A 26,659-nucleotide genomic window follows, 5' to 3' on the forward strand; every position below is an offset into this window, starting at 1 on the left:
TGAATTTAAAGAAAGACCAAATCCTGGATTCTTTTCAGAGGAAAGACCGAAAGGAATCAGCAAATGAAATAAACAGAGATTTATGTCTTTTTCATTTACCCACGAAGACAAAAATGACGATAGGAGTCAAATACCGTGGAATCACTCGTGCGTAGGGCATACGGCCTCCACACGCCTGGCGGCGACCTCTTTAAATCCTGTCCGTTCACGCACGTTCGGGAGGGCATCCTCGAAAGCCCTCACCTCACCCTCCCAATCCCGCCGCGTTCCAGGGATGGCCGCCGCCGCCACCGCCACCGCCGTCCCGCCCGCCACGGCCTCCTCCAACCTCCTCTTCACGCCCCCCGCTCCTTCCCCCGTCCATGGACAGCTCAGGTGCCATGCCGGCCCCAGCCCCTCGCTCCTCGCGCTGCGCCACCGCGCCGCCCGCGCTGTGCCGGCCAGGGCCCTGTTCGACAAGGTCACGCCCTTCAACTTCGGCGACGGAGACCGCCCTATCGAGGAGGACGACGGCGACGACCACCCCCGCGAGGAGTGCGGCGTGTTCGGCGTCGTGGGCGACCCGGAGGCGTCGTCGCTCTGCTATCTCGGCCTGCAGAAGCTGCAGCACCGCGGTGAGGAGGGCGCCGGCATCTGCGCCGCCGGGGACGACGGCAAGCTCAAGTCCGTGACGGGCCTGGGTCTCGTCAGCGACGTCTTCAGGGACCCGGCGCACCTCAAGAGCCTCCCCGGGCAGGCCGCCATCGGCCACGTCCGCTACTCCACCTCCGGCGGCAACGCCCAGCTGTGCAACGTGCAGCCGTTCCTCGCCGGCTACCGGTTCGGGCAGCTCGCGGTGGCGCACAACGGCAACCTGGTGAACTACATGCCGCTGCGCAACAAGCTGGAGGCGCAGGGCTCCATCTTCAACAACTCGTCGGACACGGAGGTCATCCTCCACCTCATCGCCACGTCGCTCTCGCGCCCGCTGCTCGCCCGAATCTGCGACGCCTGCGAGCGCCTCCAGGGCGCCTACTCGCTGCTCTTCCTCACGGCCGACAAGCTCTTCGCCGTCCGCGACCCGTTCGGCTTCCGCCCGCTGGTCATGGGCCGCCGCCCCAACGGCGCCGTCGTGTTCGCGTCGGAGACCTGCGCGCTCGACCTCATCGACGCCGTGTACGAGCGAGAGGTGGAGCCCGGGGAGGTGATCGTCGTGGACCGCCGGGACATGTCCGTGTCCTCCGCCTGCCTCGTCCCGCACCGCCCGCGCAAGTCGTGCGTGTTCGAGCACATCTACTTTGCGCTGCCCAACTCCATCGTGTTCGGGCACGCCGTCCACGAGCGGCGCACCGCCTACGGCCGCGCGCTCGCCGAGGAGTCCCCCGCCCCAACCGCCGACGTGGTCATCCCCGTGCCGGACTCTGGCTTCTACGCGGCGCTCGGCTTCGCGCAGGCCTCCGGGCTCGAGTTCCAGCAGGGCCTCATCCGGTCGCATTACACCGGCCGCAGCTTCATCCAGCCGACGCAGGCCATCCGCGACCTCGCCGTCAAGCTGAAGCTCGCGCCCGTGCGCGGCGTCATCACGGGCAAGAGCGTGGTGGTCGTGGACGACTCGATCGTGCGAGGCACCACGTCGAGCAAGATCGTGCGCCTGCTCCGCGACGCCGGAGCGCGCGAGGTGCACATGCGCATCTCCAGCCCCCCGGTCGTCGGCCGATGCCACTACGGCATCGACACGCCCGACGAGAATGAGCTGATATCCAACAGGCTGGACATTGAGGGCGTGCGCAAGATGATCGGCTGCGACTCGCTCGGCTTCCTGACGCTGGACAAGCTCCACAGCATCTACGGCGACGAGGCGGACGAGCTCTGCGACGCCTGCTTCTCGCGGAAATACCCGGTGGATCCGCCGGAGAAGGTGCCGGCCATGGCATCCGCCGATGAAGACTGACCAGAATGTGCAACTAGGGAAGTGCCTCTATACTCCGCATGCTCTTCTATAGGATTTTGGGCGTGGCGAATCGTGTCGTGGCAATTGCATTCATCATCTGAAATTTTGCAGGTCTTAAGTTTGTATCCCTGAGCGGCTAGCATTCCATGGCCTCTCAAATTGAGGTTCCGAAACCTTTTTCTTGAGTTAATCAATTTATATAAGAAAGGTTGACAGCTCAGGCATCTAAGGTTGTTTCGTTGCCTTCCTGAATTGCTAATGAATTCCATTTTTCAACCTCCTGCTGAATCGGAAACATTTTTAATAGTTACCTTCCTCGGTCGCGTAATATAAGAGCGGAATACATCCACAAAGCCAAGCAAAAAATAGATAAATCATGTGGAGTACGTAATAGTCAACACTAAATACGTAGAAGTTGTCGTTCCCTGATTTTTTTTCCTTGGAAAACAATGGCATGGAGACTCTCGACCCTTCTCGCGAGGCGACTCCCGACGCTCCACCTAACACCATTAATGACGATCTCGGGGCCATTAAGGGGCACGCATCCCTCTCGCCTACATCCATCCCACCTTCTCGCCTCCTTTGTGCCTCCCGCACTCTCTCCCACCCTCCTCTGACTCGCCTAGATCGAGATGGTGGGGGGATCGTGACGCAGGACGAGGTCGAGACGGGCGTGGCACGCACATCTGGTGGCGCCGCCACCAGCTCTGGAGGCGGAGGCTCCGTTGCGACGCCATTGTCGGTGTCGCCGCGGTCGTTTCCGGCGACGGAGATGCCGTGGAGATGCCACGCCTGGTGCGGGAGAGATTCCCCGACCACACAAGGTGGCCGGAGATCTGCGTGGAGATTATCCGGAGTTCGGAGTTCGTGGAGCGGATGCGGTTCGTGGGGGGCGACGGGGGGATGGACTTCGAGATGCTCTTCTAGGCGATTCAAGAGGCAGAGTTCGCAGATCCTGTGCAAGCGGAGCGGTGGATGCGGTTCAGGACAAGGAACCCATCCAGGCTCAACATTCTTCCACCTCCGATGGTGGAAATCGCAAGGATCCCTCTGGATCTTCTGTCGCCGGGGACGGTGCTTCCCGGGGTTCCTTGAAGGTGCTTGCCCCTGTTAGGAGGCCATGGCGGGGCAATTTGGAACCGTCTCCCTGGCCGGGGGATCGTGGAGGGATCTCAAGTTCCTCCGATAAGGTCAGTCATTTCAGCTCTCGTCCTCATTTTTATCGGGAAAAAATTAGATACATAGTGAAGTATGACTCTGATTTGAGGGTTGTCCCTCAGGGTGGTTTGGGATCTGATTTCGTTGGTAGAGATAATCCTATTGATGCTAGTTTGGGTGGTATTGAAATTCCAGGGGATGTTTAAGAGATCGCTTGTGCGATTGGGGGGAGATTGATTAGAACTGGCCAAGCCTAGTTGGCAGCCATCTGATTATCCCCGCTCCAGTTATCCGTGGATGTGTGGTCACGAAGAAGGCGCAAAGGGAAAATGTGTCTTCTCACCTGGCCCACGGGGTTTCAGAGCAGGTAACAGGCTTTTTTGGGCAGCTGTGGGTTGTTCCGTCCCCATGCCGTCAACAACGTCATTATAAGACTGATGCGAAGACTGATGCCTGCCCTCCAAACCCTAGTTTCTCAATCCCCAAACTCTTGTGGGTGAGGAAGGACTTGTTCCTAGCAAAGAAGTTTACAAGCTGTGAGTCGATTTGACCCTGCCCCTATGAATTTTAAGCTTTCCACTGAGGCGGGTGCCCCTCGATCTAGATCGTTCGCTCAAGTAGTTCGGGGAGAGATGGAGAATAAGGGCACATGAACCAGATGCGGAATCGGAGGCCTCCTCCAGGCAAGAAGAATCTTCAAGACACCAAAGCAGCCCGTGTTGGAAATCAGCCGAAAGCTGTGCCGGTGCCCAAGGCTGGGGTTGGGGGGAAACATAATGTTGTTGCTCCTACTCTCGCCCCGCCCCCAACTACCAATCTCCCTGCACCCCCTCAGCCCCCTGACGTGCAAGCTCTAGACCCCACGTACAAAGATATGATATGTTTTAGTTGTAGTTGGTCGGGTCACTACGTGGGGAATTGCATTGAGCCAAAAAGATGCTTCATATGTGTGGGTTGTCACAATGTGAACAACTGTGTTGCATGGGCTAAACCACAACCCACTGCTACTTACTTTGGAAGTGCAGCCGTCGGTTGAGGGTTCTACCACATTGACACTCCTCTGGCTACTTAGTCAAATTGGTTGAACTATAAAAATTGTGCCATTCTTAAGGTGATAAAGGGAGAAGTTTGTGCTTGGGAGCTCTTAACACAATTGAATGGCATCTTTTGTAAGAACAAAGATTGGCCGTGGAAGATGAGAGAACTAGAGGAGAAAAAAATTGTGCTGAGGTTCCCTCCTTGGAAAAATGTGAATGACCTGATCAAATTTCCTGCTTTTGAGCTACCTATTGATGGTGTTTCTGTTAAAATTTTTGAATGACAAGGCATGCTAGACCCTTTTGGGGAGCTTAGTGAAGCGTGGGTACAGATTGAAGGGATTTCTCCAAAGTGGTGTGCATGGAAGGTTGAGAGGACGTGGGTGTTGCCCAGAGGGGGGATGAATAGGCGCTTTAAAATAACTACGATTTAGGCTTGAACAAATGCTGAATAAAACTAACGTTTAATTTGTCAAGCACAAAACCTAAAACAACTAGGCTCACCTATGTGCACCAACAACTTATGCTAAGCAAGATAAACAACTAAGTGATAGCAAAATATATAACAAGAAACAATATGGTTATCACAAAGTAAAGTGCATAACTAAAGAGCCCGGATAAGAGATAACCAAGACACACGGAGACGACGATGTATCCAAAGTTCGCACCCTTGCTGATGCTAATCTCCGTTTGGAGCGGTGTGGAGGCACAATGCTCCCCAAGATGCCACTAAGGCCACCGTAATCTCCTCACGCCCTTGCACAATGTAAGATGTCGTGATTCCACTAAGGGACTCTTGAGGGCGGTGAATGAACCCGTACAAACAAGGTTGGGGCAATCTCCACAACTTAATTGGAGGCTCCCAACAACACCATGAAGCTTCACCATAATGGCATGTGGCTTCGAGGTGACCACTAATGCTCGGGGCAATCTCTACAACTTAATTGAAGACCCTGACGCTTGCTCGGAGCTTTACACCACAATGATTGAGCTTCGAGGCACCACCAAGCTTCTAGGACGCCAAAGCATCCACGAGGAACAATCTCTAGGGTACCAAGTACCATAGGGTAATAAGCTTCTCAAACTTCACTTCCACGTATCACCGTGGAGAACTCAAACCTATGCACCAAATGCAATGGCAAGGGCACACAGAGTGCCCCAGTCCTTCACTCCCAAATCCCACCACAACAACTAATGCTATGGTGGAAAATGAGAGGAAGAACAAAGAAGAACACCAAGAACTCCAAGAACTAGATCCAAGGGGTTCCCCTCACTTTGAGGAGAAAGTGATTGGTGGAAATGTGGATCTAGATCTCCTCTCTCTTTTCCCTCAAAAATGAGCAAGAATCATTGGAGGGATTGAGTGTTAGCAAGCTCTAAGAAGGTCAGCAATGGGGGGCAAAAATGAGCTTAAGAGATGACGAACCATTGGGGAAGAAGACCCCTTAAATAGGTCCCCACAAATCTGCGTGTTATGTGTAGAAATACACAAGGGTGGTACAACCGGTGATGCGGGCGGTACAACCGGTTTATGTAATATAGCGGTACAACCGCCCAACCACCGCCCAAGAACCGCACCAAAATAGAAACTTGGCCGCTGGGCGTGGCTAAGTCCCAAGCGGTACAACCACTTGGAACACCTGTAGTATCGGCTATATTTAATATAGCTGTACAACCGGGCCACCACTGCCCAACTACTGCAGCTAAATAGAGCCGTGACTAGTTGTGGACCAGTGCTGGGCCGGTACAACCGCCCAGGGGTTGAGCGGTACAACCGCCGATGGCAGCGGTACAACTGGTCAGTGAGGAAGACAACATGAAATACGAAAACGACCATAACTTTCGCATATGAGCTCCGAATTGAGAAAACTCAAGCTTGTTGGATTCACGACGACACGAGCTATCCAACACGTATTTATGAAAAATGCCAATGATATAGAGATGTGAGACCTCTATGAATGAAGAACAGGCAAAAAACTTCCAACATCGAAAACATCATAGAAGATGCATATGGACTCTGTTTTCGATGAACTCGAGCTTGTAACGAAGATGACCATAAGCTCTAAAACTCACAAAGAGAAACACCAAATAAGAACCAATAAATATGATGCAAGGATGCAAATGGTTTGAGCACTCAACGAACGATACGATCAAGCTACTCACTTGAGAGCCCCCCTTGACAGTACAACAATCTATACTAAAATAGAAAAATTGTCAAGGGTAAACCTGTTGACGCAAACCCATGGAAACACACCTAACCCCACATAGAACTCTTACGCAGACCATGAGTTAGTACACAAAAGGGTAATGGACAATGCTTGCCATACCATGGGATCACTTGATCCCTCTCGGTACATCTTGTATGCTTTGTGTGCTGGTCAACTTGATTTACTCTTTGTCTTAGTCTTGACCAACCTTGTGTCTTTATGACCATTCTTTGGATAATACCTTGAATACCACCTTGGTCATCATATAAACTCCTTGAAACCAACAGATGGACTTCAAGAAGTGCCTATGGACAAATCCTTCGAATATAACTCAATGCAACCATTAGTCCATATGGTTTGCCATCAATTACCAAAACCACATATGGAGAAATATGCCTTAACAACAGTGCTTCAGCTCATGGATGTCCCTGTCGGAGAAGCAGGAGATCTCCCACTTGCCCTTAGAGCCCGAGACGGCCATTGCTAAAGCCGGGGAAGGAGGACGGCTGACAAGGGTGGGAAATGGAATGGATCTGGGTGCTTGAGCTTGGAAGGAGAGGGAGTAGAGTCTGGAATGCCTCTGGTGGGTTTTGGATCTTTTCCCCCTTTTTAAGGGAGGTCGTGAAGCCAAGGGTTTCTGCTTACTCTACCGCCAGCTCCGCCACTTCTCCAAACGACCATGCCGTTGAACGTGGGTGGGTTGGCCTCGGTCGTTCATTCGAATTCCCTTACATGCGGGACACTATTTCTTTTGTTGATAGAACATGCCCTGGGGAAAGTGGGCTTGAGCCGCGATTCGAGTTTTTCTCATAATTTGTTACCATGACTTTTCGTGAGAAGAATTTTCAGATAAGGGTCTCTTCACCTCTCGGCCTTTAAAGCCTTTAGATTCAATGACACCCGTTTTGAGAACACGATGTCGTTGGAGCGAATAAACCGATACCAGTCGATCATAGGAGGAACTCGTCGTGCAAGCCGATTATTCTAAGTGTTCGACTTCCGAAGACCGTACACATCAGCGTTGAAGGCCAGTTCAGGGGCTACTGAGGAAGTTCCAGATTAAGGGGTTCTCGGGCGGTCGGGTTATCACTTATGGGCCGACCATATTGGCTGCGACATTGAAGATCGGATTATCTGAGAGCTTCGTAATCAAGATGGAAAGCTCCAAAGACTAGGCATGCACTTCAAGTCAGGAGGACCAGTTCGACCTGACTATCCTCGACTAAGGTCGGTAACATGTAACCTAGGAGCCTTGGTGTCTATATAAACCAGATGTTCTTATGTATAGAGGCAGTTTATCTCATCTAGGGGATAGCTCATACGATCTCGAGGTAGATCAACTTTGTAATCATCGTTCCCCATCAATATAATCAAGCAAGACGTAGGGTTTTACCTCCTCACGAGGGCCCGAACTTGGGTAAACATTGTCTCCCCTTCTCTCGTGCAACCCATATATCCGAGGTCTACTGTTCGGGACTCCCTACCCGAGATCTACCGGTTTTGACGCCGACACCCGTATCCACCCGCCCGTGACGTCCTCGTCTCCTTCGAAAGCGCCGCCTAGGAGTTCTGCTGCCGCCGCCCCATCTAGAGGAACTGGGTCGTCCCATCACCAGAGAACCACCGAAGCGAGGCCCTTGATAACTCATAGAGCTCATCCCCCGACGCACTCTCATACCTAGTCACCCAAGATTTAATGGTGTTTATTGACTATGCATTTTTTCAAATTCGATTATGGGGGTTTATGCTTTATGGAGATCTTTTGTAACTTGTGTGTCGAAACTTGTTTCATGTTGGCACAAATTTTATAAATTTTAGAAAGACGATGTTAGTCTATTATAAAGCTCATTTTGAAGCCAAACTTGGTATGTATTTATCAACTCATGCCAAAATGGTGGCCATGCATGATAAGTGGAAATCATTTCGATCCAGAATCCATGTGGCAGCCAAACATGTTTTTGCAATTGGATTTCCATTTCAAAAAATCCCATTTCTACCAAATTAAATAAAATGAGGGGTGACAAATGATCCATTAATGAAAAGGCGGCACCGCTGATCACTCAACCCAAAAAATACTAGAGACATGGTTTGTCAGTTGTTCACACATAAGCTTAAAAACGGGTCCTAAGGTTTGAAAGGTTTTAGAGAAGCTTAGGTATTAAATGTGAGCTCGAGAAAGCCCAGACTTTTGGATCAATAAATCTTGAGAAGGAGAGGTCACAACTTGCTCGAGACATTGAGAATTTGAGGACTATGTTGATGGATGCAAGTTTCTTGGATGAGCAAGGAAGGAAGTGGCTCGAGGGAAAGAGGAAGGAGATAAACCAAGATAGGGAGAATGGGGCAGGAAGAGCGATGGCAGCAATGGGGGTGGAATGGATGGCGGCCCCGCACAGCACAAGGCGTATATGAAGGACGTGACACAGATGGCGCCCGTTGGAGTGATTCATCACGTTGGCCAGTTGTGGCCCGAATTTGAATTTTATTTTGACATGCCTCGACTGTTGAACTGTCATCTTATTTTGCTTTCTTGCATTGTTGAGTTGTGATGAATTTGTGCTATATGATCCACATGCATGGATTGAGGGGTTATATTTGAGGAGCATGGTTGTCCTGCAAGACATATCAAGGGCCATCTCGCGGTGATGAAGGTCGTGTCCGGGCGCATCCAGAAATGTTTAGGAGAGTCGAATTGCCAAGTCCGGTTATATATGCTTTTAGGCCATTTAAGATGGCCACTCAATATGGACCACCTTGCACCTAGTCCTCTTGATCTAGATGATGATGATCTTGGCTTCCTCAAGATGGACCGCCTTTCTTGATTGCGTTGGTTTGATGAAAACTAGTTGATTGCTCCCCCATACTCACTATGGGTGAGCCACTCTTCAACACATCTTCACAAACCCATAGCTACCACAATGGATGGCAAGCTTCAAGCAAGATATCTTCGTGATGCTCCACTTGAACTTGCACACCGCAATCTTGATGACAATCACCACTTGACATCCTCCTCCATGGGTTGTATGAGATCTTCGTCTTGACGCAAGCCCATGGAAACACACCTAACCCCACATAGAACTCTTACGAAGACCATGGGTTAGTACACAAAAGCGTAATGGACAATGCTTGCCATACCATGGGATCACTTGATCCCTCTTGGTACATCTTGTATGCTTTGTGTGCTGATCAACTTGATTTACTCTTTGTCTTAGTCTTGATCAACCTTGTGTCTTTATGACCATTCTTCGGATAATACCTTGAATACCACCTTGGTCATCATATAAACTCCTTGAAAGCAAGAGATGGACTTCAATAAGTGCCTATGGACAAATCCTTCGAATATAACTCAATGCAACCATTAGTCCATAGGGATTGTCATCAATTACCAAAACCACATATGGAGAAATATGCCCTAACAAAGAATTTTTCTAAAGTTTCTGCTTGTTTTGGCATCCTTGTGAATGTGGACTGGAATGGGATTTTCAATAGTTTCTATGAAACAATCAGAATCAAAGTTGCTTGCATAGACCCCAGGAAAATCCCCTTTAAGAGACTGGTGGAGATGAATAGTAAACTATACATCCTAATTTTTTTTACTGTGGAAGGGTTTGAACAAATTGGAGAAGATTCTGATGGTGATGATTTGGATCCTGATAAGGACAATCATGAGGGAGATGGGGGAGAACATGGAGAAGAGGGTGAGAGAGAGGATCTGGGAGATGATGAAGAGGATGAAGCTATTAATGAGATAGATAGAGCTAACTTTCAGTCCAAAAGCATGGAGACTGGGAGTAGTAGTAAAAGTGGCCAAGTATGTGTTGTTTCTGCAGCTGATATACACCCACACATTTTGGTGGATGAGATTCATGAGGATTTCGTTGATGAAATTAGGAAATCTCTCCCTACATAAGATATGATGGCTCTAGAGATAGATGAGGTTGAGGGTCTGGGTGTGGATGTTGTGTCACCCCTCTGTACTAGTGCTATGCCTATGTCGGTCCATCTAGACTACTGGTCTGAAAAGCTTCGCAAATTTGATATGATGGAGTCTCGTGATGAGGAAGAGAACATGCTTCCTGAGATGAAATGCCTTGCAAAAGAGATTTCTGTTGTTCTGGGGTCTCCCATAAGATCTTCGCGGGACACTGTGGAAAAAGTAGCTGGGCAGAATAAAAAGTTCAACCCTCGGATGGTTGCAACTTGGCGGCATCTCCTCGATAACAAACCAAATACCAGGGATCATGGAGGAGTCAAGATCATGGACAAAGCTACTGCATATATGTAGAAAAAGAACCTCGAAATCCCAGCTACATTCAGAGGTAAATCATTTGCTGCCATTGCTCCTGAAACTTTAATTTCTCATACAAATAGTGTTGATTTTTTGCATTGGTTGTGATGAGGTGGAATGGATTAATATCATTACTGAAATGATTGATGAGGAAAAAATTAAAGGCATTCAATTCGCTAATAGCAACACCGATATTGTTCTCCCTGATAATCTAGACATAGATTTTGGGCAGCTTGAGAGTGATACTAGGTCTTTCTCACCTTTCGCAGTAGGGGGCACTTTAGAGGCGGAGGTGGAGAAGCCTAAACTGCATACAAAATCTAAGCCTTGTGGGTATTACACCCTTTTAAAATCAAATTATTCTGGCCTTTTGGAAACGTGGTAAATTACAGTGCCTTGGTGATTTTCTGAAAACTAATAAAGTTGACTTTGTTGGTTTCTTTGAGACCAAGAAGGAGGTGATTGGTGACCACATTTTAAAAAATATTACTGGCGGTAGGGATTTTACGTGGCATTCGCTTCCTGCTGCTAACACTGCTGCGGGGATCCTTGCGGGTCTGAATAATGAGTTGTTTGAGACTATAGGTTTTGTGGATAAAAAACTATGTTGTGTTGCTACTGTTAAGAGCAAAAGTGATGGTTTTGTGTGGCATCTAGTGGCGATTAACGGTACAACCTATAACAAGTTTAAAATGGAATTTATAGCACAGCTTCATGAGGTTATGGCTGGACTCTCACATCCAATCGTTTTTGGGGGTGATTTTAATTTAGTTTGCTCCGCTGCACACAAGAATAATGGGGTGGTCAATAATCAGTTAGTTTATTTGTTTAATGACTGGGTAAATAAATGGGCTTTGATGGAGATCAATATTGCTAATAGGAGTTATACGTAGGAGAACAACCAGGAAAATTCTATGTTTGCTACTATTGATCATGTGCTGGTTTCTACATCTTGGGATGCCCATTTCCCATTGTTAGTGTTGACAGGCTTGCTCGGAGTGGGTAGTGACCACACCCGTGTGATTCTTGACACCGGGGCTCGCAGGGTTACCTCCGTGAAATTGTTTCATTTTGAAAAATGGTGGTTAGACCAACCTGGCTTTAGAGACCTGGTGGTTAAGATTTGGAATACTTCAACCCCACGTGATAGTGCCATGTACAGATGGACGAACAAAACTAGACTCCTTTGCAAAAAGATTAAAGGCTGCAGTATTAACGTGGAGGCTAGTTTGAAGAAAAATAAAAGAGAGCTTATGCTGGAATTTGACACCCTTGATGTTTTTTCAGAAAGTAACCAATTGAATGCGCGGGATAGATCTACACTGAATTAGATTAAATCTGAGCTTGATCTGTTCTGGAAACAGGAGGAAACTGCCTTGTGGTAGAGATCCCGAGATCGTCGAATTATTGATGGGGATAGGAATAATGCATATTTCCATGCAATGGCTAACCATAGACATCAGAAGAACCACCTTGCTGGACTAAATGGAGACAATGGTCCAGTTCAGACTACTGAGGGGATGCTTGAAATTGCAACATCCTTTTACAAGAACCTTTTTGGTTTCGAATCTAAACTTAATATTAACCTTGGCGCTTCCTTCTAGGAGGAGCAGGACATGGTTACCGAGGAGGAGAATGAAATTCTTCAGAAAAACTTTATCGAAGAGGAGATCAAAAATGCAATTTTTGGCAGTTATGCCAACGGGGCCCCTGGCCCGGATGGTTTATCTTTCTTATTTTATCAATCCTTTTGGGACGTGATCAAAAATGATTTCATTGCTTTGGTTAGAGATTTTGAGCTGGGTAAATTAGAGTTGCACAAATTAAACTTTGCGTTAATTGTGCTTATCCCGAAAGAACCCAATGCCAAGGAAAAGAAAAAATTCAGGCCTATTAGTCTGAGTAATTGTGTGATTAAAATTTTGTCTAAGGCTATGACTACCAGAGTTGCCCCTGTTGGCCATAGGCTTATCTCCTCTAACCAAACAACGTCTATTAAGGGGAGATATATTTTAGAGAGAGTGGTTATGGCTCATGAGGTCATCCATGAGGTTAAGAAATCTCGATCACAGGGCTTAGTTCTAAAAGTTGATTATGAGAAAGCGTATGATAGGGTGAGCTGGGAATTTCTGTTTGAAATGCTTCATTCGAGAGGTTTTGGGGCTAGATGGATTTCTTGGATGAAAAGTATTTTGATGAATATCACTTTTAGTGTGAAAATTAACGATTCGATTGGTCCTCATTTTGTTGGGGTAAAGGGCTTAAACACGGGGACCCATCCTCGCCTATGCTCTTTAACTTGGTTGCTGATGTCTTTTACAAAATGCTTCAAAAAGCTGCTAATCAGGGTTTGATTGCGGGGCTTTTGCCTCGTATCATTCTAGGAGGGGTGGTGAGTTTGCAATATGCAGATGATACTATTCTCTTTCTGGAGAATTTTGTACATAAAGCTAGGCACTTCAAATGGTTGTTGGCCTGTTTTTAAAACCTATCCGGCGTGAAAATAACCTTCCACAAGAGTGACCTTATGAACATTAATGTGGAAGAGGATCAGGCTATGGAGTTTGCATAGATTTTCTGTTGTAAACTAGGTGCTTTTTTTGGAGAACGTTGTGTGGGAAACAATTTTTTTTACTACGCACACATAATATCTATCCATGGTGATGACCATCTACGAGAGAAGAGTTCGGATCCACATACCCTTGGAGATCGCTAAGCCGAAGCGTATATAACATTGTTTATGTAGTCGAACATCTTCGCGATCCAAATCGTAGTCCGTCCCGCGATCTCATCACGATCCGTCCCGCGATGCCATCACGATCCATCCCGTGATGCCATCATGATCCATCCCGATCTAGTGCCGAACGGACAACATCTTCGCTTTTAGCACACGTACAGCTCGATGACGATCTCCACCTCCTTGATCCAGCAAGAAAGGGTGGAGAGGTAAACGAGTTCTCCGCCACCACAACGGTGTGGTGGAGATGGTGGTGGAGCTGATCCGGCAGGGCTTCGTCGTGTACTGCTGAACCAATCTAGAGGTGGAACGAACTAGAGGAGGGAGAGAAAGCTGTGCGATGACCTAATTGGGGCGTCTGCGCGCCGTAACCTTTTCAGGTCTGGCCGCCTCTCTCCTCTCCCCTATTTATAGGAGGGAGGGGAAGGGGTGGCGCCATGACCTAATTGGGGCCGGGTCGCGCACCATGACCACATTGGGGCCGTGACGAGTGCCACCAAATTGGGGTCGGCGACGCTAGGAGGAGTCCATCTCCTATTCAGACTCCTCTCCACCTCCTCACTTTGGGCGCATATGCCTGATACGTCTCAAACATATCTATAATTTTTTATGGTTTCATGCTGTTATCTTGTCTTCTTTGGTTGTTTTATGTACCTTTTATATCTTTTTTGGGACTAACTTAATAATTTAGTGCCAAGTGCCAGTTCGTGTTTTTTTCCGTGTTTTGACTCTTTTCAGATCTGATTTTGGAACGGAGTCCAAACGGAAGAAAAACCCCGAAACGATTTTTTCCCGAACGGAAGAAGACCAGGGGGCTTTTGGGCCAAGCCAGGTGGGCTCCAGGGAGCCCACAAGTCCCCACTAGGGGGAGGCAGCGGTGGGCAGGCTTGTGGCCTCCCTGGCCGCCCCCTGACCTAGGTCTTTGGCCTATAAATTCCCAAATATTCCGCAAAAAATCCGGGGAGCCTCGAAAATACTTTTCCGCCGCCGCAAGCTTCCGTTTCCGAGAGATCTCATCTGGAGACCCTTCATGGCACCCTGCCGGAGGGGACTTTAGAATTGGAGGGCTTCTTCATCATCATCATCGCCCCTCCAATGACTCGTGAGTAGTTCACTTCAGACCTACGGGTCCGTAGTTAGTAGCCAGATGGCTTCTTCTCTCTCTTGGATCTTCAATACAAAGTTCTCCATGATCTTCATGGAGATCTATCCGATGTAATCTTCTTTGGCGATGTGTTTGTCGAGATTCGATGAATTGTGGATTTGTGATCAGATTATCTATGATATATATTTGAGTCTTTGCTGATTTCTTATATGCATGATTTGATATCCTTGTAAGTCTCTCCGAGTCTTGGGTTTTGTTTGGCCAACTAGATCTATGATTCTTGCAATGGGAGAAGTGCTTGGTTTTGGGTTCTACCATGTGGTGACCTTTCCCAGTGACAGTAGGGGCAGCAAGGCACACATCAAGTAGTTGCCATCAAGGGTAAAAAGATGGGGTTTTTGTCATTGGTTTGAGATTATCCCTCTACATCATGTCATCTTGCTTAAGGCGTTACTCTGTTCTGATGGACTTAATACACTAGATGCATGCTGGATAGCGGTCGACGCGTGGAGTAATAGTAGTAGATGCGGAAAGTATCGGTCTACTTGTTTCAGACGTGATGCCTATAAAACAATCATGGCATAGATATCGTCACGACTTTGCGCGGTTCTATCAATTGCTCGACAGTAATTTGTTCACCCACCGTCTACTTGCTTTCATGAGAGAAGCCACTAGTAAACACTACGGCCCCCGGGTCTATTCACATCCATCGTTTACACCTCTGCTTTTACTTTGCTTTGTTACTTTGTTGCTTTCAGTTCTCACTTGGCAAACAATCTATAAGGGATTGACAACCCCTTCATAGCGTTGGGAGAAAGTTTTTGTGTTTGTGCAGGATCTTGAGATACTCCTCCACTGGATTGATACCTTGGTTCTCAAACTGAGGGAAGTACTTACCACCGCTACGCTACATCACCCTTTCCGCTTCGAGGGAACACCAACGCAAGGCTCCAAGGCCACGGGGGAAATCCTTTGCGTACTTGCCTAGGAAGTCCCTTAAGGCGTAGCCGCGGCTGAAGGATTCCTGGTGCCGTTGCTGAGGAGTATCAAGCAACACTCCCATTTCTGGCGCCGTTGGAAGGTCTTTTGTTGCAGTAGCAATGCCCATAGGGGCTGGCCGCCCAGCCCACCACGTACTTTACCGATAGTGAACCCACCGAACCCGTTCGTCACTCCCGGTACTTTACCGATAGTGCCTGAAACCTTTCCGGAACCAATATACCTCTTTCCTTTATATCAATCTTCGTCTCCGGAGCATTCCGGAACTCCTCATGACATCCGGGATCTCATCCGGGTCTCCTAACAACCTTCGGTCACCAACATACATAACTCAACTATACCGAAATGTCACCGAACCTTAAGTGTGCAGACCCTACGGGTTCGAGAACTATGTAGACATGGCTTGAGACACTCTCCTGTCAATAACCAATAGTGGGACCTGGATGCCCATATTGGCTCCTACATATTCTACGAACCTCTATGTTAAGGATTCAGTTAATTTCGTATGTTGTTCCCTTTGTCTATTGGTATGTTACTTGCCCAAGATTTAATCGTGGTATCTCCATACCTAATTCAATGTCGTTACCGGCAAGTCTCTTTACTTGTTCGATAATACAAGATCCCGTGACCAACTATTTAGTCACATTGCTTGCAAGCTCATTGTGATGTTGTAGTACCGAGTGGGCCCTAGAGGTACCTCTCCGTCGTATGGAGTGACAAATTCCATTCTCGATTCACACCAACCCAACAGACACCTTGGGAGATACCTGTAGAGCACCGTTATAGTCACCCAATTACGTTGTGACGTTTGATACACACAAGGCATTCCTTCGGTGCCCGGGAGTTGCATGGTCTCATGGTTATAGAAATAGATAATTGACATGCAGAAAACAGTAGTAATAAACTGACACGATCACATGCTACGTTCATAGTTTGGGTCTTTTCCATCACATCATTCTTCTAATGATGTGATCCCATTATCAAATGTCAACTCATGTCTATGGTCAGGAAACCTTGACCATCTTTGATCAACGAGCTAGTCTTTAGAGGCTCACTAGGGACAGTGTGTTGTCTATATACCCACACATGTATTTGAGTTTCCAATCAATACAATTATAACATGGATAATAAATGATTATCATGAACAAGGAAATATAATAATAACTAATTTATTATTGCCTCTAGGGCATATTTCCAAAAGTCTCCCACTTGCACTAGAGTCAATAACCTAGTTCACATCACTATGTGATTCACACATAATAATTTCTAGGGTTTATCATGTTTTGCTTGTGAGAGAGGTTTTAGTCAACGGGTCTGAACCTTTCAGATCCATGTGTGCTTTACAAATATCTATGTCATCGTGTAGATGCTGCTACCACGTGCCACTTGGAACTATTTCAAATGATTACTCCACTATACGAATCCGGTTTGCTGCTCAGAGTCATCCAAATTGGTGTCAAAGTTTGCATCGACGTAACCCTTTACGACGAACTCTTTTATCACCTCCATAATCAAGAAAAATTTCTTAGTCCGCTAGTTACTAAGGATAAATTTGACCGATGTTCAGCGATTCATTCATGGATCACTCTTTGTACCCCTTGACAAACTCATGGCAAGGCACACATCAGGTGCGGTACACAACATGGCATACTATAGAGCCTATGGCTAAGGCATAGGGGACGACCTTCGTCCCTTCTCTTTCTTCTGCCGTGGTCAGGCTTTGAGTCTTACTTGAATTCACGACTTACAATACAGTCAAGAACTCCTTCTTTGACTAATCTATTTTGAACTTCTTCAAAATCTTGTCGCGGTATGTATTCATTGAAAGTTTTATCAAGTAATTTGATCTATTTCTATAGATATTGATGCTTCGTGTTCAAGTAGCTTAATCTAGTTTTTTCTTTGAAAAACACCTTTCAAACAACTCTACATGCTTTACATAAATACTACATCATTTTCGATCAACAATATGTAAACCACATATACTTATCAGAAATTCTATAGTGCTCCCACTCACTTTCTTGTAAATACAAGTTTCTCATAAACTTTGTATAAACCTAAAAGCTTTGAGAATCTCATCAAAGCGCATATTACAACTCCAAGATGCTTGCTCAAGTCCATAGACGGATCGCTGGAGTTTGCATACTTGTCAGCATCCTTACGATCGACAAAACCTTTTGGTTGTATCACATACAACATTTCCTCGAGAAAACCGTCGAGGAAACCATGTTTTGACATCCATGTGTCAGATTTCATAATTGAAAAATGCAGCAACTGCTAACATAATTCCAACAGATTTTACCATCGCTACGGGTGAGAAAATCTAATCGTAGTCAACTCCTTGAACTTGTCGGAAACCTCTTTGCGACAAGTCGAGGTTTGTAAATGGTGACATTCACCATCATCGTCTGTATTCCTTTTAAAGATCCACTTGTACTTAATAGCCTTACGACCATGCTACCTCTTGAGCTTGCGTTGGTTTTTCCCTTGAAGAGGAAAGGGTGATGCAACAAAGTAGCGATAAGTATTTCCCTCAGTTTGAGAACCAAGGTATCAATCGAGTAGGAGTATCAAGATGAGGAACCAATGTACCCGCACAAAAACAAACAAACTTGCACCCAATGCGAAAAAGGGGTTGTCAATCCCTTCACGATTATTTGCAAGGTGAAATCTGAAGGTGAAAAGTGCAACAAAGTAATTTTGTAGATCTGAATATAGGAGGTGCAGTAGACCCGGGGGCCATAGTGTTCACTAGAGGCTTCTCTCATGATAGCAAGTATTACAGTGGGTGAACGAATTACTGTCGAGCAATTGACAGAATCGCGCAAATTCATGACGATATCTAAGACAGTGATCATACATATAGGCATCACGTCCGAGACAAGTAGACCGATACTTTCTGCATCTACTACTATTACTCCACACATCAACCGCTATCCATCATGCATCTAGTGTATTGAGTTCATAACAAAGAGAGTAACGCCTTAAGCAAGATGACATGATGTAGACGGATAGATTCATGGAATATGATATAAACCCCATCTTTTTACCCTTGATGGCAACAACACGATGTGTGCCTCGCTACCCTTTCTGTCACTGGGTGAGAACACCGCACGGTATGAACCCAAAACCAAGCACTTCTCCCATTACAAGAATTATAGATCAAGTTGGCCAAATGAAACCCATAACTCGAAGAGAATTACAAGGATACGAAATCATGCATATAAGAGATCAAAGGAGATTCAAATAATATTCATAGATAATCTGATCATAAATCCACAATTCATCGGATCTTGACAAAGACACCGCTAAAGAAAGTTACATCGGATAGATCTCCATGAAGATTGGTTTCCTAGCTCAAAAGATATAAGTGAAGCACATGCGAGCTAAATTGCCTAACTCAAAAGATATAAGTGAAGCTCATTGAGTATTCTAACAAGTTCACCATGAGTGCATGTCCTTCTAAAAAAGGTGTGCAGCAAGGATGATTGTGACAAAACAAAAAGTAAAGACTCCTATAATACACGATGCTCCAAGCAAAACACATATCATGTGGTGAATAAAAATATAGCTCCAAGTAACGTTACCGATGGATTGAAGACGAAAGAGGGGATGCCTTCCCGGGGCATCCCCAAGCTTAGGATTTTTGGTGTCCTTGAATTTGGCTTGGGATGTCTTGGGAATCCCCAAGCTTAAGCTCTTTCCACTCTTTATTCCATTGTCCATGAGAACATCACCCAAAACTTAAAAACTTCACAACAGAAAACTTAAACAAAAACTCTTTAGGTACTGTAGTAAACTTGATTTCCATTTAGATTTATGTTATATTACTGTATTCTAACTTTCCCATGGCTAGTACCCCCCCGATACTAACCATAGTTTCATCAAAATAAGCAATCAACACAACAAAAATAGAATATGTCAAAAACAGACCACTCTGTAGCAATCTGTATACTTAGTATACCTCTGGTATCGCAAAAATTCTTTAAAATTATGAAAATTAGGGAAATTCTCATATCAATCATAACCAAAAAGAATCAACTCAAAATCTCTTTCTCGATAGGAATTAAAAATAATTTCGTGAGCACAAAGTTTCTGTCTTTTTCAGCATGATTAAACAACTATCACCAAAACTAATCATAAAGGTTCTACTTGGGAGAAACACTAATTTAAAACATAAAAAACACAATAATAACAGAATTATTATGGTGTGGACACAACAAAACAGAAAGTAAAAAGCAAAAATAAATCCATTGGGTTGCCTCCCAACAAGCGCTATCGTTTAACGCCCTTTAGCTAGGCATTGATAATTCAATGATGCCCACATAAAAGATAGCAATCGGACACGAAGAGAGCATCATGAAACATGTGAAAAAACATATCTAAGTCTAACATACTTCCTATTTATAGGCATTTTGTAGAAAAACAAATTGTCAAGACAACCAATAGTTACCATATGCAAGGAAGAAGAAAGAGACAATAGCAATCTCAACATAACGAGAGGTGATTTAGTGATATGAAAATTTCTACAACCATATTTTCCTCTCTCATAATAATTACATGTGGGATCATATTTAAATTCAACAATATAACTATCACATATGATATTCTTTTCATGATCCACATGCATGCAAAGTTGACGCTCTTCAAAAATAGTGGGATTATCATCAACTAAAGTCATGACTTGTCCAAACCCACTTTCAATATTATTGCAAACATTATTATCAATATCATATTCATCATGAGGCTTAAGCAAATTTTCAAGATCGTAAGAAAAATCATCACCCCAATCATGATCATTGCAACAAGTAGTGGACATAACAAAACTATCATCCCCAAGCTTAGGGTTTTGCATATTTTTAGCATGATTGTCATTAATAGAATTTATAGTGAAACCATTGCAATCATGATTTTCATTCAAGGAGCCCTCGTGAATCACTTCATAAATTTCTTCATCACAATTTTTAGATTCACGCATCTCAAGCAAAACTTCATAAAGATAATCTAGTGCAAAAAAATCACTAGCAATTGGTTCAACATAATTGGATCTCTTAAAGAGATTAGCAAGTGGGTGAGAATCCATATCAATAGATTTTTAGCAAGCGAAGATGCAAGCAAATAGAAGGCACATGGCAACACAAGCAAACATAGCAACAAAAAGGCGAACGGAAGAAGAGCGAATAAAAAGAAAAATCTTTTTGGTATTTTCGGAAAATCATTTTAGAAGTGGGGAAGAGGAACACAAGAGGCAAATGGCAAATAATATAAATGCAAGAGATGAGTTTGCGATAGGTACTTGGTATATATGCTTCATTTGAATACTTCCCGGCAACGGCGCCAGAAATCCTTCCTGCTACCTCTTGAGCTTGCGTTGGTTTTTCCCTTGAAGAGGAAAGGGTGATGCAACAAAGTAGCGATAAGTATTTCCCTCAGTTTGAGAACCAATGTATCAATCCAATAGGAGTATCAAGATGAGGCAGCAATGTACCTGCGCAAAAACAAACAAACTTGCACCCAACGCGAAAAAGGGGTTGTCAATCCCTTCATGATTATTTGCAAGGTGAGATCTGAAGGTGAAAAGTGCAACAAAGTAATTTTGTAGATCTGGATATAGGATGTGAAGTAGACCCGGGGGCCATAGTGTTCACTAGAGGCTTCTCTCATGATAGCAAGTATTACGGTGGGCGAACGAATTACTCTCGAGCAATTGATAGAATCGCGCAAAGTCATGATGATATCTAAGACAATGATCATACATATAGGCATCACGTCCGAGACAAGTAGACCGATACTTTCTGCATCTACTACTATTACTCCACACATCGACCGCTATCCAGCATGCATCTAGTGTATTGAGTTCATAACAAACAGAGTAACGCCTTAAGCAAGATGACATGATGTAGAGGGATAGATTCATGCAATATCATATAAACCCCATCTTTTTACCCTTGATGGCAACAACATGATGCGTGCCTCGCTACGCTTTCTATCACTGGGCGAGGACACTGCACGGTATGAACCCAAAACCAAGCACTTCTCCCATTTCAAGAAATGTAGATCAAGTTGGCCAAACGAAACCCATAACTCGAAGAGAATTACAAGGATACGAAATTATGCATATAAGAGATCAGAGGAGACTCAAATAATATTCATAGATAATCTGATCATAAATCCACAATTCATCGGATCTCGACAAACACACCGCAAAAGAAAGTTACATGAGATAGATCTCCATGAAGATCATGGAGAACTTTGTATTGAAGATCCAAGAGAGAGAAGAAGCCATCTAGCTACTAGCTATGGACCCGAAGGTGTGTGGTGAACTACTCACGCATCATCGGAGAGGCAATGGTGTTGATGAAGAAGCCCTCCGTGTCCGAATCCCCCTCCGACAGGGCTCCAGAATGGTCCCTAGATGAAATCTTGTGGAGACAGAAGCTTGCGGCGGCGAAAAAGTATTTTCGTGGCTCTCTTTTTTGGTTTCAGGATTTTAGAGAATTTATAGGCGAAAGAGGTAGGGCAAAGGAGCCACATGGAGCCCACAAGCCTGCCAGGCGCAGCCACCCCCTAGGTCGCGGCTAGGGGGCTTGTGATCTCCCACGAGGTCTCCTCCTTGGTTCTCAAGTCCCCTGCGTATCTTCTGTTATGGAAAAAATCACCCGACAGGTTTTATTCCGTTTGGACTCCATTTAATATTCTTCTCTGAAAAATGTCAAAAACACGGAAAAAACAGAAACTCGCACTTGGCACTGAGTTAATAGGTTAGTCCCAAAAAAGATATAAAATAGCATATTCATGCATATAAAACATCCAAAGTTGACAAGATAATAGCATGGAATCATAAAAAATGATAGATACGTTGGAGACGTATCAGACCATCAAGTAGTGGTTCCAAACTCTACACTTTGTTTTCATACATGGATCCTATCTCAGATTTCATGGCGTCCAACTATTCGTCAAAATCCAGGCCCACCATCGCTTCTTCATAGCTTGTAGGTTCATTGTTGTCCAACAACATGACCTCCAAGACAGGATTACCGCACCACTCTGGAGTAGTGCGTGTCCTTGTCGGCCTACGAGGTTTGGTAGTAACTTGATCTGAAGCTACATGATCACTATCATCAGCTTCCACTTCAACTAGTGTAGGCTCCACAGGAACAACTTCGCGCACCCTTCTACTCTGTGGTTAAAGTGATGGTGTAAAAACCTCATCAAGTTCCACCATCCTCCCATTCAATTCTTTCGAGAGAAACTCTTTCTCGAGAAAGGACCCATTTTCAGAAACAAACACTTTGCTTTTGGATCTGAGATAGGAGGTATACCCAACTATTTTGAGTATCCTATGAAGATGCATTTATCCGCTTTGGGTTCGAGCTTATCAGGCTGAAGCTCTTTGACATAAGCATTGTAGCTCCAAACTTTTTAAGAAACGACGGCTTGGGTTTCTCCAAACCATAATTCATACGGTGCCATCTCAACTAAATTAAATGGTGCCATATTTAAAGTGAGTAACTCCAAAACAATAGTGGTAATTCGATAAGAGACATCATAATATGCACCATATCCAATAGGGCGCGCCTATGACGTCCGAACACATCATCACACTCTGGTGTTCCAGGTGGCATGAGTTGCGAAACAATTTCCACATTATCTTAAATGTATACCAAACTTGCAATTCAGATATTCATCTCTACGATCACATCATAGATATTTCATCATCCTGTCACGACGATCTTCAACTTCACTCTGAAATTACTTGAACTTTTTCAATAATTCATACTCGTGATTCATCAAGTAAATACACATGTATCTACTCAAATTATCTGTGAAGTAAGATCGTAACAATATCCACTGCGTGCCTCAGCACTCATTGGACTGTATACATCAAAATGTATTATTTCCAATAAGTCACTTTCTCGTTCCATATCACTGGAAAACGAGGCCTTCAGTCATCTTTCCCATGCGGCATGATTTGCATGTCTCAAGTGATTCAAAATCAAGTGAGTCCAAAAGATCCATCTGCATGGAGTTTCTTCATGCGTTTACACCAATAGGCATGGTTCGCATGTCTCAAACGATTCAAAAACGAGTGAGACCAAAGGTCCATCATCATGGAGCTTCTTCATGCATTTTATACCAATATGACTCAAGCGTCACTGCAACAAGTAAGTGGTACTATAATTACTACTTCGTATCTTTTCGTATCAATATTACGAACATGTGTACCAGTACGATCAAGATTCAATAAACCATTCATATTAGGTGCATGACCATTGAAGGATTTATTCAAGTAAACAGAGTATCCATTATTCTCTTTAAATTACTAACCGTATTGCAATAAACACGATCCAATCATGTTCATGCTCAACGCAAACACCAATCAATATTTAGGTGTAACACTAATCCCGAAGGTAGAGGGAGCGTGCGATGGTGATCACATTAACCTTGGAAACACTTCCAACACACATCGTCACCTCGCCTTTAGCTAGTCTCCGTCTATTCTGTAACTTTTATTTTGAGTTACTAACATTTAGCAACTGAACCGGTATCTTGTACCCATGTGCTACTAGGAGTACTAGTAAATTACACATCAATAACACAATATCCAATATACTTTTGTTGACGTTGCCAGGCTGGGTGTCTAGAACAGCTCTGCCTTAGTGATTATTCCCCTCATCATAGAAGCACTTACTCTCGGGTTTGGGTTCAACCTTGGGTTTCTTCATTCAGTGACAACTGACGTGTCATTATCCAAGTTTCCCTTCATTCCCTTTGCCCTTCTTGAAACTAGTGGTTTTACAAACCATCAACACTTGATGCTCCTACTTGATTTCTACCTTCGCGGTGTCAAACATCGCGAATAGCCGAGGGATCATCATCTCTATACCTCATATGTTATAGTTCATCACGAAGCTCAGTAGCTTGGTGGCAGTGACTTTGGAGAACTAAGCCAATCACTATCTTATCTAGAAGATCAACACCCACTCGATTCAAGCGATTGTAACACCCATAGAATCTGAGCACATGCTCAACGATTGAACTTTTCTCCCTTACTTTGCAGGCAAAGAATCTTGTCGGAGGTCTCGTACCTCTCAACATGGACACAAGCCTGAAATCCTAATTTCAGCTCTTGGAACATCTTATATGTTCCGTGACATTCAAAACGTCTTGGGCGCCTCAATTCCAAGCCGTAAAGCAAGACGCACTGAACTATCATGTAGTCATCAAAACATGTATGTCAGATGTTCGTAACATCTACACACGACACTTGGGGCAGTTCACCAAGCGGTGCATTAAGGACATAAGTCTTCTATGCAGCAATGAGGACAATCCTCAGTTTCCGGAACTAGTCCGCATACTTGCTACTATCATCTTTCAACTTAATTTTCTCTAGAACACATCAAAACAAACAGGGGAGCTACAACGCAAGCTAATCATCTACACCATAATCTGCAAAGAAATTTTGACTATGTTCATGATAATGAGTTTAATTAATCATATTACTTAAGAACTCCCACTCAAATTGACATCCCTTTGGTCATTCGAGTGGTACATGACCCAAATCCACAAACTCAAGTTTGATCATCACGTGGGTTAAGTTGGCTTCAATGGTGAACATATCTATGTTGAGCATATCTACTATATGACTCATGTTCGACCTTTCGATCTCTTGTGTTCCGAGGCCATGTCTGTACATGCTAGGCTCATCAAGTTTAACCCGAGTGTTCCGCGTGTGCAACTGTCTTGCACCCGTTGTATGTGAACGTGGAGTCTATCACACCCGATTATCACGTGGTGTCTCGAAACGACGAACTTTCGCAACGGTGCACACTCGGGGAGAACACAATTTTATCTTGAAATTTTAGTGAGGGATAACCTTATAATGCTACCGTCGTTCTAATAAAAAATAAGGTGCATAAAAGGATTAATATCACATGCAAATCATAAGTGACATGATATGGCCATGAACTTCTGCTTTTGATCTCCATCTTCAAAGCACCCGCATGATCTCCATCGTCACCGGCGCCACACCATGATCTCCATCATTGTGCTGTCATCGCGGTTGTTGCACTAACTATGATGTTGCTACTAAAGCTACTGAACTATCGATAAAGCAAAGCATCACCAAGCGTAAAATAATTAAAGACAACCCTATGGCTCCTGCCGGTTGCCGTAGCATAGACTTGCAAGTCGATATTTAACTATTACAACATGATCATCTCATACATCAAATATATCACATCATGTCGTTGGCCATATCACATCACATGCATACCCTGCAAAAACAAGTTAGACGTCCTCTAATTTGTTGTTGCATGTTTTACGTGGCTGCTATGGGTGTCTAGCAAGAACGATTCTACCTACGCAAAACCACAACGGTGATACACAAGTTGCTATTTAACCTTCTCCAAGGACTGCCTTTGTCAAATCCGATTCAACTAAAGTAGGAGAAACATACACCCACCAACCATCTTTATGCAACAAGTTGCATGTTAGTTGATGGAACTAGTCTCTCGTAACCGTACGAGTATGGTTGGCCCGGGACGCTTCATCCAACAATATCGCCGAATCAAGAAAAGACTAAGGAGGGAAGCAATCTGAATATCAACGCCCACAAACTCCTTTGTGTTCTACTCGAGATGTCATCTACGGATAGACCTAGCTCTAATACCATTGTTGGACAATGTTGCATGGGAAACAAAAAAATTCCTACGCACACATAAGATCTATCCATGGTGATGACCATCTACGAGAGGAGAGATTGAATCCACATACACTTGTAGATCGCTAAGCGGAAGCGTATATAACGCGGTTTTTGTAGTCGAACATCTTCGCGATCCAAATCGCAGTACGTCTCGCGATCTCATCACGATTCGTCCCATGATCCCATTTTGATCCATCCCGATCTAGTACCGAACAAACGACACCTCCGCGTTCAACACACGTACAGCTCGATGATGATCTCCACCTCCTTGATCCAGCAAGCAAGGGTGGAGAGGTAGAGGAGTTCTCCGCCAGCACGACGGCATGGCGACGATGGTGGTGAAGCTGATCCGGCAGGGCTTCACCGTGTACTGCCGAACCGATCTAGAGGTGAAACGAACTAAAGGAGGGAGAGAAAGCTGCACCATGACCTAATTGGAGCGGCTGCGCGCCATAACCTTCTCAGGTCTCGCTGCCTCTCTCCTCTCCACTAT

General features: G+C 45.0%; 1 protein-coding gene across 1 annotated transcript; it reads left to right on the forward strand.

Annotated features, from left to right (window-relative positions):
• The first annotated feature begins 223 nt into the window (after positions 1–223).
• On the forward strand, positions 224–2,154 carry LOC123444768 (amidophosphoribosyltransferase, chloroplastic-like). Its single transcript, XM_045121603.1, has one exon. The coding sequence runs from the start codon at positions 275–277 to the stop codon at positions 1,928–1,930; it is 1,656 nt and encodes a 551-aa protein (XP_044977538.1). The 5' UTR covers positions 224–274; the 3' UTR covers positions 1,931–2,154.
• The last annotated feature ends 24,505 nt before the right edge of the window (positions 2,155–26,659 follow it).

This window comes from Hordeum vulgare, chromosome 3H (genome assembly GCF_904849725.1).
Source record: "Hordeum vulgare subsp. vulgare chromosome 3H, MorexV3_pseudomolecules_assembly, whole genome shotgun sequence".
NCBI classification, from domain to species: domain Eukaryota; kingdom Viridiplantae; phylum Streptophyta; class Magnoliopsida; order Poales; family Poaceae; genus Hordeum; species Hordeum vulgare.

Bases quoted from the DNA above. Each gene is read 5' to 3' on its own strand.
- LOC123444768 (XM_045121603.1), top strand. From the start codon at position 275: ATGGCCGCCGCCGCCACCGCCACCGCCGTCCCGCCCGCCACGGCCTCC.